This window comes from Stigmatopora nigra, chromosome 1, assembly GCF_051989575.1.
Source record: "Stigmatopora nigra isolate UIUO_SnigA chromosome 1, RoL_Snig_1.1, whole genome shotgun sequence".
Taxonomy (NCBI): domain Eukaryota; kingdom Metazoa; phylum Chordata; class Actinopteri; order Syngnathiformes; family Syngnathidae; genus Stigmatopora; species Stigmatopora nigra.
In genome coordinates this window covers 18,050,951-18,063,268 of record NC_135508.1, presented here as the reverse complement: position 1 = coordinate 18,063,268, position 12,318 = coordinate 18,050,951, and the positions used below count along the sequence as shown (strand labels likewise).

Below are 12,318 nucleotides of genomic sequence, written 5' to 3'. Positions count from 1 at the left end.
GTGTGTATCCGTGGCTCCACCCCAGGTCTAACATCAACACCCCCTAATCTCACGGTGCAGTAGCATTCTCCAGTGCAACACTGTTCGAATGACTGAAACTTCTAGACCAGGTAGAGAGTAGCAATTAAAGCTATTCATCTTTTTATTATAGCCTTGAAAATGATATACGTACGGCAAGATAGAGACAAAAACGAAAATATGAGGTGAGAACTAAAGATTATTGTGGATTATTAACCCAGTCAAAGTGGATGAGACTTCAACCAGTAACCGGTCAGTTCACATTAATTTCAATGTATTTTCTTGCTCAGTTCTGAGTTTAAACTATTCATGCTAAAATATGTTTATTTTATTTTTTTTTGCTAAACATTATTCAAACTTATTCACACTATCATTGTGCATATGAGATGTACATTAGAGTAATATGCTGCAGATGTTTTTTAAATGTTTAAATTTTTCTTTTTTATTATACCAAAAGGTACTAGCAGATCATATGTATTATTACAATACTACATTTAACACTCAACTACGGCCATGAACTACGCTGACTCTTGTATATAATTGTATTTCCCACAACATATAAAGTCTTGGATTAATTAAACTCCTAATGCCCAAGAATATTGAATATTCATGCCACAGCGTATTAGTGAGTGTGCCTAAACCCGGGTACTAAAGTCACCTGTTAATCTGAAAATCTTCAACTAGGCACACACACATTTATACTCGCATACACTCAACTCACGCACACACAGAAACACATTCTATTCATTCAGTGGGAGGAAAATTGAACCCTTTATGGAATTTCTAAAAATAAAATACATCATAAAGTGGGATCTGGGTAAGAAAATCACAAGACTAAGCACAAAGAGTCTAGTTAAAGCCATGAAACAACAGCATCCATGCATTTTCAACATCGCTTATCCTCGTCTGCGTCACGGGATCCTGGAGTCTATCCCAGCTGACTTGGGGCGAAAAGCGGACTACAGTCTAAACTGGTCACCAGTCAGCCATAGGGCACACAAGGAGACAGACAAGTAATCATTCATTAATTCATTATCCATACCGCTTATCCACACAAGCGTGGAGGGGGGCGCTGGATTCCAGCTAACCACCGGCACCAGGCTGAATTGGTGGCCAACAAATTGCAGGGCATAACCATTCACACTCACACTCGTACCTAGGAGCAATTTAGAGTGTTTTACCATGCATGGTTTTGGGTTGTGGGAGGGTACTTGGAATAAAAGCCACACAAACCCAAGAAAAGGAAGGTCCGAAACTGCGATTGCACTCTCGATTACAGTCAACCATTGACTCTATTAATCACACCGCCATCGCCGATCTCACGCTGCCGATACTGAAGACACGGGAATCTACCACTACACCATCAATAACTGGAGCACAAACAATTATCTTCATATTTTGATAGTGAATAAAACACAGAAACATTTGCAACATCCTGTCATTATAGATCTGAGTAACCATTACTTGTCCTGTGCAATGACATGCTTTCATGCACATAACTGAAAGTTTACATAAAAAGATGAATAATTTCTTTTATTTCTTAGGTTTCTTGGCTAACAAGGAATAAATACAGACCAAAAGGGACCCTGGATTATTTCCCAACATTCAAACAATGACTTCTTGCTTCGTGTTCAAATGTAAAGCATGAAATGACCGGGGGACCCTGCAACATTTGGCCATGGCTGCCCATCGAATAATCAGCATGAGCAGCAACAATCACTTCCTCCCTCGCTGCAAGTCTGAGGGGATGCTGGTGGATCTTAGTGAGGGGGGACCAGCCGGCCTCACTCAGGTCAAAGGTCAGGATGAACCGTTTGCTTTTAATGCAAATGATACAACCACAGATACTGACTTTAAATGTATCAACTGAGCATTTCCACCCGTGTTCCTTTCTCTACATTGTTGGTCTACATAATATTTAGTATAAACATTGTACACATGAACATTTTTAAACATTTTTTTAAAGATCAATTTGCCAATATATGCTTTACATTTACTACTTTGCTGGCCTAACTTCATTACTACTTTGGTGAAAGGCTCGATATGCATTAAAGAGATGAACTCAAAATAATATATTTCAATTAAAATTTGCATTCTTGCTTATTGAAGTATTTTAGCACTGCTTTGATAGTGAAATTACTGAGTATGACTTCAGAGGAAATTATTTTTCACTTTTCATCCCAAGAAAGTATACATGCAACGCCAGAGGAAACAGTCATTAAAAACTAACATTAGCACCGAGTGAAAAAAAGTATGCCAAGATTGTCTCTATTTTTGTTTTAGAACAGTAGTGAAATTTAATCTCACTGATGTTGACTTAGATGTATTGTTGTAGTTAGAATACATTGTTTAGCTCAACTCCTCACTGCCTATTAGTTTGATGACCGGATACATTTCAAGTTCTACTGTGCCTATTGTTCATTTAACTATTGTCAATCTGTTTTGCTTTCAGTGCCTTCGCCGAGTGCCTTCAAACTGAATCACACGGCCTCCTTTGGGGCAGCACAAGAAGTCGTCGCCATCAAAGATTATTTCCCCAGAAGTTTAACCACTCTAAAAATTACCAAAGGAGATCGACTTTTTGTTTTGGATACATCAGACAGCGAGTGGTGGTATGTCCACAATAACAGAGAGATGGGATACATACCTGCATCGTGTGTCAAACTGCTCAACTTCAGGAATTGTTCACTCAGTGACAGTGGAATGATTGACAGTCCTGTAGATGAAGAACAGGGCCTAAAGGAGTTGGAAGGGTTAAGTGAGTGGACAGACATGACGAAAAACTACAACCACCTCTTTTCCGATAGTCCCTCTATTCATCCATTAGATCAGAACTGCAAAGAGCCAATTTCAACTAAGTCATCTGATATGATTCTTTTTAACACTTTTCCATGTCAAAGAGATGAGAACTTTGATGCTACTACTGTCAAGTTTAGTGGCCTCAGCAGGTGTCCCGGCCAAGAACCAGCGCAGCATCTCCTCAGGGATAATCGTCTGTTCAGGAGTAAACGTTCAAAGAGTCTTTCTCAACTCACTGTTCTCCAAGCACAATCAAATCCAAACATACCCTCGTCTAGTTACTTTACAGGCCTAAAGGCACCATGCCCAGAGCAGTTTCTGAGCCGCGAGGACTTCAGAACAGCGTGGCTGAATCACCGAAAGTTGGCCAGGTCATGCCATGATCTGGAATCTTTGGGGCAAAGTCCCGGCTGGGGTCAGACTCAACCGATGGAGACCAGCATTGTATGTCGATTAGATAGCAATGGAGGTGTGGTTCAGCTCCCAGACACCAGTATCACCATGCATATTCCTGAAGGTCACGTTTGCCAAGGCGACCACCAGCTGATTTCCATGAGAGCTTTACTGGATCTTCCTGGAGAGCTCAATAATGATCGTTGCTCCACTGTCAGCCCCGTGGTGGAAATCAAGCTCAGTAACATGGAGACAAAATCTTTCGTCACATTAGAGATTAAAGTGTCAGTCATGATCAAGAAGGAGTGTAGCAACTCTGCTGAGGTACTTTGTGTTCGGAGCAACTGCAAAGATGGGCCTTACACACCCATTCCTGGTTGCTACATTTATAACGACTTGGTCCAAGTGCGTTTGGATAGTCTTGAACCATGCGTGTACGTGGCAGTTGTGGTTCAATCTTTGTACATACACAGTCACAGCATGACGGTGTGGGATCACATGCATAGGAAGATAACACTTGGCGTTTATGGACCCAAGCACATCCACCCTTCATTTAAGACAGTCGTGGCCATCTTTGGGCATGACTATGCCCCTAAAACCCTACTGATGAGCGAGATGGGTCGACCAGCTTGCTCCAACCCGGCAGTAACCCTCCAGCTGTGGGGAAAACAAAACTTTATTCTGGAGTTGCCCCAGGACCTTCATGTGGAGCTGTACCCCAATGTCTCCAACTATCAGGTAGTTGCCAGCGATGGCGCTGGAATGATCCAGGGATTCCAGTTAAGACTGGGCAAGGTCAGCCGACTCATCTATATGATTTCATCGCTCGACCCTAACAGCATCTCAGATTTTACTCTCAGGGTGCAAGTCAAGGACAGACTGAAGTGCATCCTCACCCAGTTCTGCGTACGTACGCCACAACCACTGCCAAAGTCTGAAGTGAGGATGAACGGCCAGAGGAGATTCTTGAAAAAAAGAGAGGTGGACAAGATCGCCCTGTCGCCATTGGCTGTCACCTCGAAATACCCAAAATTTCAGGACCGCTGTATTACCAGCCTGAAATTTGGCAAACTGATAAAAACTGTAATGCGGCAGCAGAAGAGCAATTACCTATTGGAGTACAAGAAGGGCGATGTAATTGCTCTCCTCAGTGAAGAGAAAATTAAGCTAAGAGGGCATTTGCGCACTAAAGAATGGTACATCGGATACTATCAGGGGAAAATGGGGCTGCTTCACGCTAAAAATGTTTTGGTTTTGGGGAAGGTTAAACCCATTTATTGGTGTGGGCCAGACCTGACCACAGTGACGCTCCTTGAGCAAATCCTCAAACCTTGCAAATTTCTTACATATGTTTATGCCACCGTTAGGACAGTCCTGATGGAAAATGTGGGAAACTGGAGAGCTTTTGCTGATGCGCTGGGCTACGGGAACTTGTCACTTAATTACTTCTGTCGGACTGAGCTGGACAATGAGCCAGAAAAGGTTGCATGTGTTCTGGAGAAACTCAAAGAGGAGTGCACTAATACCGAGAATAAGGAGAGGAAGTCCTTCCAGAGAGAGCTCATGATGGTGAGTAGAAAGACTGCCTAATGAATATGAGTGTCTCTCAGATGATTGTGTTAACACTATCAAAAATATGAGTGACCCCTACCTAGTAGTAATTCCCAAAACATGTGAACTCAATTTCATACTGCATCACTTCTGTATCAGAAGCAAAACAGTACAGCCAAAACGTTCAGTATTTGTCTGTCTCTATCAGATACAATTTGTCCAGACTCTGTTACAATAATTGGGTGCAGTAACATTCGCAACTTTGAACTTTAGCCCGTCTTTCATAATTATTGCCCCATGAAACATTCCCAGCTGTACAAAGAAAATCCTTGTCTAAAAGACAAGCCTCTCATTGTTTTTTTGTGTGTTTTCTTTTCTGGCTAAAGAGTGAAGAAAAAGCCAGATTACAATTTATTAGCAGCTTTAGCCCAAACCATGTTGCAATATGGAGATGTTCCCATGAAAAACTGTGGGAAGTGATAACTGAGACCACTTCTGGCAAACAAAGACGGCGGACACACCCCATGAGCCATGTCATTGCATTATTAAGCAACACATGAATTCTATCTATTATCACCATCTTAAACTGGAGAAATAAGCAACTTTAGCCAATCACTCGCGTACAAACAGAAAAAAAGTAAAGACTAGTCATTCTGTCCACATCTTTGTAGTAAGTTCTCCCCTCTATAAAATATGAGCAGGATGTTTAGGGGGCATTTGACACTGGTCAGGCAGATAGATCTCTTCAACCGTCAGATTAGGTTACAGCACACAAGAGTATATTAGCAGTGGCACACAATGAAAGATGACAAAAATGCCCTTTATATGTATATTCTAACAAGCATCACATGCTGGATAAAACCATCTAGAATTGAGCACAGTTGGAGTTAAGTAAGCATATTAACACCTGTCCAGACATCTATCAGACGCATTGTGCCGATGGTTGTGCATGAAAATTGTAAGATGACTGGTGGAAACTTTTATCATCGTCCTTCATAGTATGAACTCCTTGATCTTTTGTTTTCAAACTGTTTCCTGTTTCCCGTGACATCTTACTCAACTATCCTTACCAGATTAAATTACACGACTGACCTAAAGGAAGCTCTTTCGTTGCATGTGGGGCTATTGTGCTTATGCCGCAGGCTGAAGCCTTGTTGTGTACAAGTGTACGTATTTGTCCAGCTATATTTAGACTCAAGCCTTCATGCAGCTTAAATCAGCAGATGAGGGACCGCATGTTAGAAGGCCGCCGTTCTGCTTGGCCAGGTGGCATAAGGAGACGGGGCCGGGGAGGACTGTGGGTTTATGTGAGATAAATGTCACCTGACCTGGTGAAGTAAATGTTACCCGACTGCATGACATTTTCAAAATTACAGCTGCAAATAGGGGAAATTTCAGGTATATAGTTCCAAGACGTTTGCATGAGAAGCTAATCAACAAAAAAATGTCTAATGTATTGAACAAAAATGCAACCCTATCTTTAAACACTTTTATGTCACATTCACGTGTGTTTGCTGACCCCTACCTCTTACTCTATAAGGCCTTGCTCAAGATGGACTGCCAGGGTCTGGTTGCCAGATTGGTTCTGGACTTTGTTCTGCTGACTACGGCAGTGGAGGTGGCATCTCGGTGGAGGGAACTTGCAGAAAAACTGGCCAAGGTGTCCAGACAGCAGATGGAGGCTTACGAGGCACCGCATCGCGATAAAAGTGGTGTACTGGACAATGAGGTGAGTTGTTTCTTGGCATTCAGGTTGCACATCAGAAGTTGCATTAAGGCTTTTTGACTACGGCTTGAGAAAGTGTTGGAGGGAGATTTTGAAAAATAGCTTTTTTTCGCCATTCCAATTTGATAAAATTTAAGATTGGAAAAAGAAGAAAATCAGAATCCACTCGGCATGTTTGACCACAACTAAGCTTTGTTTAAGCTCTCAACAAAAACAAATTTCTAAATAACCTTTGTTCTTCCACCATGAACTGAAACTCAGTCAATGTGGAAACCAGCATATGACTTCCTGTTGACCTGGGCAGCACATGTAGGGGACAGCTACCGTGATGTCATCCAGGAGCTCCATGTAGGCCTGGACAAAATGAGGAATCCCATCACCAAGAAGTGGAAGCACCTGACCGGTACGCTTATTCTCGTCAACTGCCTCGACATCCTCCGAAGTGCCGCCTTTTGTCCCACTGGCTATGGTGACTTTGCTATCTGAGTTGCACTTTTATCAAATGACCATTCCCATTTCAACATTTGCTGTCCCTCATTTTGTACCTATGGTCAGTCCCACCAGTCCAGTATTTTGTTTTTCTGTCCTTAACTGTTTAGGCTCCAGGTGGGGATATTTTTTCCTTGGAGAGGTTTGATACACAGCAACCCTAAGAACCTTTTAATTTAACTTATTTTTTTTAATTGAAGCCAATCCGTCAAGCAGATATTCAGGGACCTGCAGAACTGCCCTCATTATTGTAGGCATAAACCATACATTTGGGGAAGCTAGCAATACAAGATTTTTTTATGGGGAAAACAAACAAACAACAGTGTGATACTTAACAAAGAAGTAGTGCATGAGAACATTGGGAATTAAAGCCAAAATTATAATGATAAGGTTACTCAAAATCATTTTTCAATTGTTGATTGTGAGATTTGTATTTCTTCATTGTCTTTTGTTCTTTTGTTGCTGCAATTTCTTTTGTTGCTTTTAATTATAAATGACTTAAATAAAATATGAGGTCCACTCAGTTTGTTTTTCATCAATGCATTGGTCTGTGCTCATAGCATTGGAAGTTATTTGAGTTTTATCAGGATACTTCTGTTGGTGTATCATTTTGATAACATTACTTGTACTTCTACACAGGCCCGGTGAGCAAGATTTTGTTGCATCGGCCTCACAGTTCTGAGGTCGAGGGTTCGATCCCAGGTGGGTCCTCACTGTGTGGAGACTGAATGGTATCGCTTTTCTCCGGGTACTCTGGTTTCCTACCACATCCCCAAAAACATGCATGGTAGGATGGTTCAACATTCTAAATTTCCCCTTGGTATGAAAAACCTTTCACACTTGAAACCACAACTGAGGATTTAAAATCTTGAACCCTGCTGCCATCTTGTGGCGATGATTAGGATTAACCGCACGTGTAGAACAAAACTGTATCGAATAGGAATAAAATGCAAGCATAAGGATAATAAAATACCAGGAACTTGAAAGTTAATAAGATGTAATATAATGGTCAGCAACTCCGTTTGTAAGGACACGTTCCAGTTGTGACATTTTTGTGCGCAGAGGAAGTAACGAGCCCGGCGTTTCAGAATAAAAGCACTAACTCGCCGTTGTCGAGTGAGCAGCTTGATCGCAATTCCGACCTTTATGTTTTCTATGACGAATACCGGATATCACAACCCTCGCCCCACCGACGATTTAGCTGGCTACATGGCTTGTTGTTGTTGTTTTAATCCACGCGTCAGGCACTCGCGCGGGTTACCAAAACTTGTTACATGCATAACCGCAGTGGACACATGATGCTGGGGACATAATGTGACATCTTTCCGTGTGGGACTTGATGCAGTGGTGCTTCCAGCATGGGGACTAGTTTCTCCAACCTGGCAGCCTTCCAATCCCTGCACATCGTCATGCTGGGTTTGGACTCTGCGGGCAAAACCACCGTGCTCTATCGGCTCCGGTTCAACGAGTTCGTCAACACGGTGCCCACCATCGGCTTCAACACGGAGCGGATCCGGCTTGGAGGTGCAGGCACGTCCAGGGGCATCAGCTGCCACTTTTGGGACGTCGGCGGCCAAGAGAAACTGCGGCCCCTCTGGAAGCCCTACAGCCGCTGCACGGACGGCATCGTGTACGTGGTGGACTCGGTAGATGCCGAGAGGCTGGAGGAGGCCCGGACGGAGCTGCACAAGATCACCCGCTTCTCGGAGAACCATGGAACCCCGCTGCTGGTCATCGCCAACAAGCAGGACTTGCCGCGGGCCCTGGACGTGGCGGACATCGAGCGGCAGCTGGCCCTGAGCGAACTGAGTCCGTCCACGCCGTACCACGTCCAGCCGGCCTGCGCCATCATCGGCGACGGTCTGCACGAGGGCATGGACAAGCTGCACGAGATGATCGTCAAGAGGAGGAAGTCGCTCAAGCAGAAAAAGAAGAAGCAATAATACATTTACTACATCCGATGGGCGACAAAGGGGATGCACGGGGAGCTTCCGTTTAAGGGCGGGATCAATTAGATTCAGCCAGGGGATATCATCAGTGCATACTACATTGAAACCACCAATTGTTGGATCTGGAAAGTGGAATTTCCTATTGTTCAAATTTCTGTCCAAATTTAAGGTCTTCACTCTGAAATCATGAATGAATTAACAGCACAAAACTACTTTTCCATCATTTGACATCAGTAGAATTATTCTTGCTTTTAATTATGTGTCTCCAGAGCTGCCAACTACTCAGAAATATCAAGAGTTTACCCGGAAATGCAACACAAACTCCGAGAGTCCGGATGACCTCCACAAACTCCGAAAATCCCAAAAATGTATCACTTCATTCTTTTTAAAGCTGCCATATCAGAAAAGTACCACATTTTCCAATTTTAAATACCTAGAAATTCACACCACGCTACAGCTTCTGCCATCAAGATTCAACTGCACTGTAAACCGGAAGAATTCTGTAACAAGAGTATATTGTGAATCTTTCGAGTTTCAAGTTCTGACGAATGAGTCGTCTTTTGCGACTTCAGCGCCTATCGATTTTGCGTGAATCGCATTCACTTCGGATACACTCCGGAAATGCGACAAGGGTACTCCTTAAATTGGATTGACAGAGGTTGGCAGCTCTGTGTCTGCCTTTTGATTATTATGGTACAATAAGGGCACATTACAAGAAAAGGAACAAATTATAGATTAGCATAACATCATAAAAATAAGCAAAAGAAAAAGTACTGGTAAATTAGCCATCACAGAAACTGTTCATTCGTAATGGTATGACATATATCAGGGGTGTTCAAACTTTTCAGCTCCAAGATCAACTTTTCTGGGAGTCAACTTCATGCGATCTACCTCTATTTCTTGGCTCTGACAAAGCGCAGCAGTCATGTAAGTTGATATAGTTCACAAGAGACTCTATTGTGAGGTTTATCAACATATATGGTAGTGCGAGGGAACAGGGGTGAAAATCCACTCCTGATTTGTGCACTATCTTACTGTAGAAATGCCAAATTCACAATAACGTTACTAAGGGAACTAACAGACTGAATCAAATCTTGCCATTCTGCGATCTACCAGTTATACCATAGCAATCCACTGGTAGATCACGATCTACGCATTCAGCACCTCTGAACTAGCTGATTAAAGTTGTCTCCCACCTAAAAGCTATTCAAACGATAGGGCCAAATGTCCTTTGATAATCAGAATTATTGGCCAAGTGTGTTAGAAACAAAGTGTGTAAATTCAGGCATTTGAAAAGCATTAATAGTACACCATTTAAATAGTCCTTAATAATGACGATTAAGGTATTGAGTCAACTGTGGTGTAAACTTTACATTGGATTACATTGGTGGTTCATCACATGTTTTAAGTACTGTAAATCCTTTCAATGGCACTTTATTGGCAGGGAACACATCTCAGATCCCCCGTTAAACTGACATGCAAGTGCATGAGCAATCATTGCAGATGAACATACGAGATGAACATTAAGTGCAACCTTCTCCCCAACAACAAAGGCCAAAAGCCCCGTGGGAACATCAGCACCTCATCTATTCGTCCTGGATGTCAAGACTTTTTTGGAATGCAAGTGGGGTTTGTTTGGATCTGTTCACCTTAAGACAAGATGATGTCAAGGTCATAAAGCCTCCAGAGACACAAGAACTAAAGAAAAAAATAATGTAAGGAGGCCTGACTGCCTTCGAACTGGGATAACTGTTATTATAGCAACTCAAGAAAGCTGATAATTAAGTGCCATACTTCCAAACAGTCAGACATTTGCACTTTGAGGAAAAAGTGTCATTGAAAACCATCCACATCTCTTCCAACATTAACTAAGAGTAGCAGAAGATACCGCATGCAAGCTAAAGATGCACAATATCTATTAATGTGCCAAATAACTTTGCAGTTCTGGCAAAGTTGTGTCCAAACTGCTGTGCAGAGTATTTTTTAAACAAAAAAAAAATCTCAAAATTTCACTTGGCTTAAAAAAAATATTCTCGGTATGTTTCTTTTTAAGTTGAAGAATTTAAAAGTCCTTCTTACTTTGTGTTTGAGAACATTCTTGCATCTAAAATGACGTACTATTCAGGTCCTAACCCACAATGTAGGCTATAGAATTAGTTTACCTTACTTGTACATGGATTTCAGGCCATCCTTGAGCAACGTGTAGCTTGTTGCCACGTGGCTTTTTGACAAATAAAGCCATTTTGACGTGAAATCGCAATTGAATATTTATGAATGTTCTGATGCAACAAAACGAGTGACCAGAATCTGGACTGTTAATTGCCACGATACTAAAATGAAGTGGTAGGAATTGCAATATGTGCTACTTAAAAGTGCCACCAGATGGCTAGCTGTGAAAGTTGACTGTACATGTTTCAACAAAACCAAATGTGTTGTGAGAAGGCAAATTGCAATAAACAAGTATTTTGGGAATAAACCACTTGGGGGTTGATTATATTATTTCATGTTAAACAACTTCAAACATGTAATAGAATCTGTTTTAAACTCATACCACTCAAAAACTATGTTTTGTATTGAAATGAAAGGGCAAACATTGACTGCAAATGGGGAAAAGCTAAGTAAAGCCTTAAATTCACTAACTAGTTGTCTCTTCTTGGGCAGCAAGAAGCTCAAGCAAAAGTTTCTTATAGTTGCAGATCAGCCCTGAAGAACTATCCGCATGAACTTGGAATCATTCCTCTTTTTTGCAGTTCAGCACAAATTCTGAGAATTGATTCAAAGTTTCCCAAGAATGTTTTGCATGTCTAATGTATAATCTGTGAAGACAACCATGAAATGCTATTTTCCCACTTAAGTTCCAATGACAGGTAAAAAAAAAAAAAAAAAATCAGCCTCAGGACATGGAGCACGCTGATGAACTTCGCCGAAACGATTTCTGGTAATTTGTGCGCATAAATTGTTTGGCTTTGCAAAACCGATTATTGCTGCGGCGGTTTACCTAACTTGTTCAGAGGAAGTACTTGGTTATTTCCCAGCACTGCCTCTTTGTAGATGGCGATTGTCAAGTTTCTGTTTTGTATCACAACTGCGAGTAGCTACTGACAAGTTATTAATCTTAATGAGGTTCATACTCCGATCCTTCAACTTTTTACTCTGAAACTGCAATTTCAGATGATTAGTTAGGGCCAGTGAAGGTTAAGAAATCCACAATTCACACTCAATAATCAGAATTGTCACTTCATGAATAAATTAGTCACATTATGACATCAAAACAGCCAGAACTTAGTTTTAACAGACAAAATTAAATCAGAAGTCTGATCATAGAACTTACTTTTTTTCCTCTGAATTGTGACTTTAAAGTGAGAATTCTGATAAACTGGATTTTTCTTCACT

At 41.6% G+C, this 12,318-nt stretch overlaps 2 protein-coding genes across 4 annotated transcripts; both read left to right on the top strand.

Annotated features, from left to right (window-relative positions):
• Positions 1-7,499, top strand: sh3bp4a (SH3-domain binding protein 4a). Of its 3 annotated transcripts, none has more exons than XM_077735210.1 (5): positions 1-110; positions 1,563-1,817; positions 2,471-4,779; positions 6,302-6,490; positions 6,749-7,499. In XM_077735210.1, exons 2-5 carry the CDS (start codon positions 1,697-1,699, stop codon positions 6,971-6,973), a joined length of 2,844 nt encoding a protein of 947 aa, XP_077591336.1. In that variant the 5' UTR covers positions 1-110; positions 1,563-1,696; the 3' UTR covers positions 6,974-7,499. The 3 variants fall into 3 exon arrangements, with proteins under 3 accessions (XP_077591336.1, XP_077591170.1, XP_077591254.1); XM_077735044.1 differs by having other exon boundaries at positions 49-270; XM_077735128.1 differs by having other exon boundaries at positions 50-203.
• A 615-nt stretch (positions 7,500-8,114) lies between these two features.
• LOC144203401 (ADP-ribosylation factor-like protein 4C) lies at positions 8,115-11,404 on the top strand. The gene has a single exon (XM_077726806.1). It carries the CDS (start codon positions 8,335-8,337, stop codon positions 8,917-8,919), a length of 585 nt encoding a protein of 194 aa, XP_077582932.1. The 5' UTR covers positions 8,115-8,334; the 3' UTR covers positions 8,920-11,404.
• Positions 11,405-12,318: the final 914 nt, after the last annotated feature.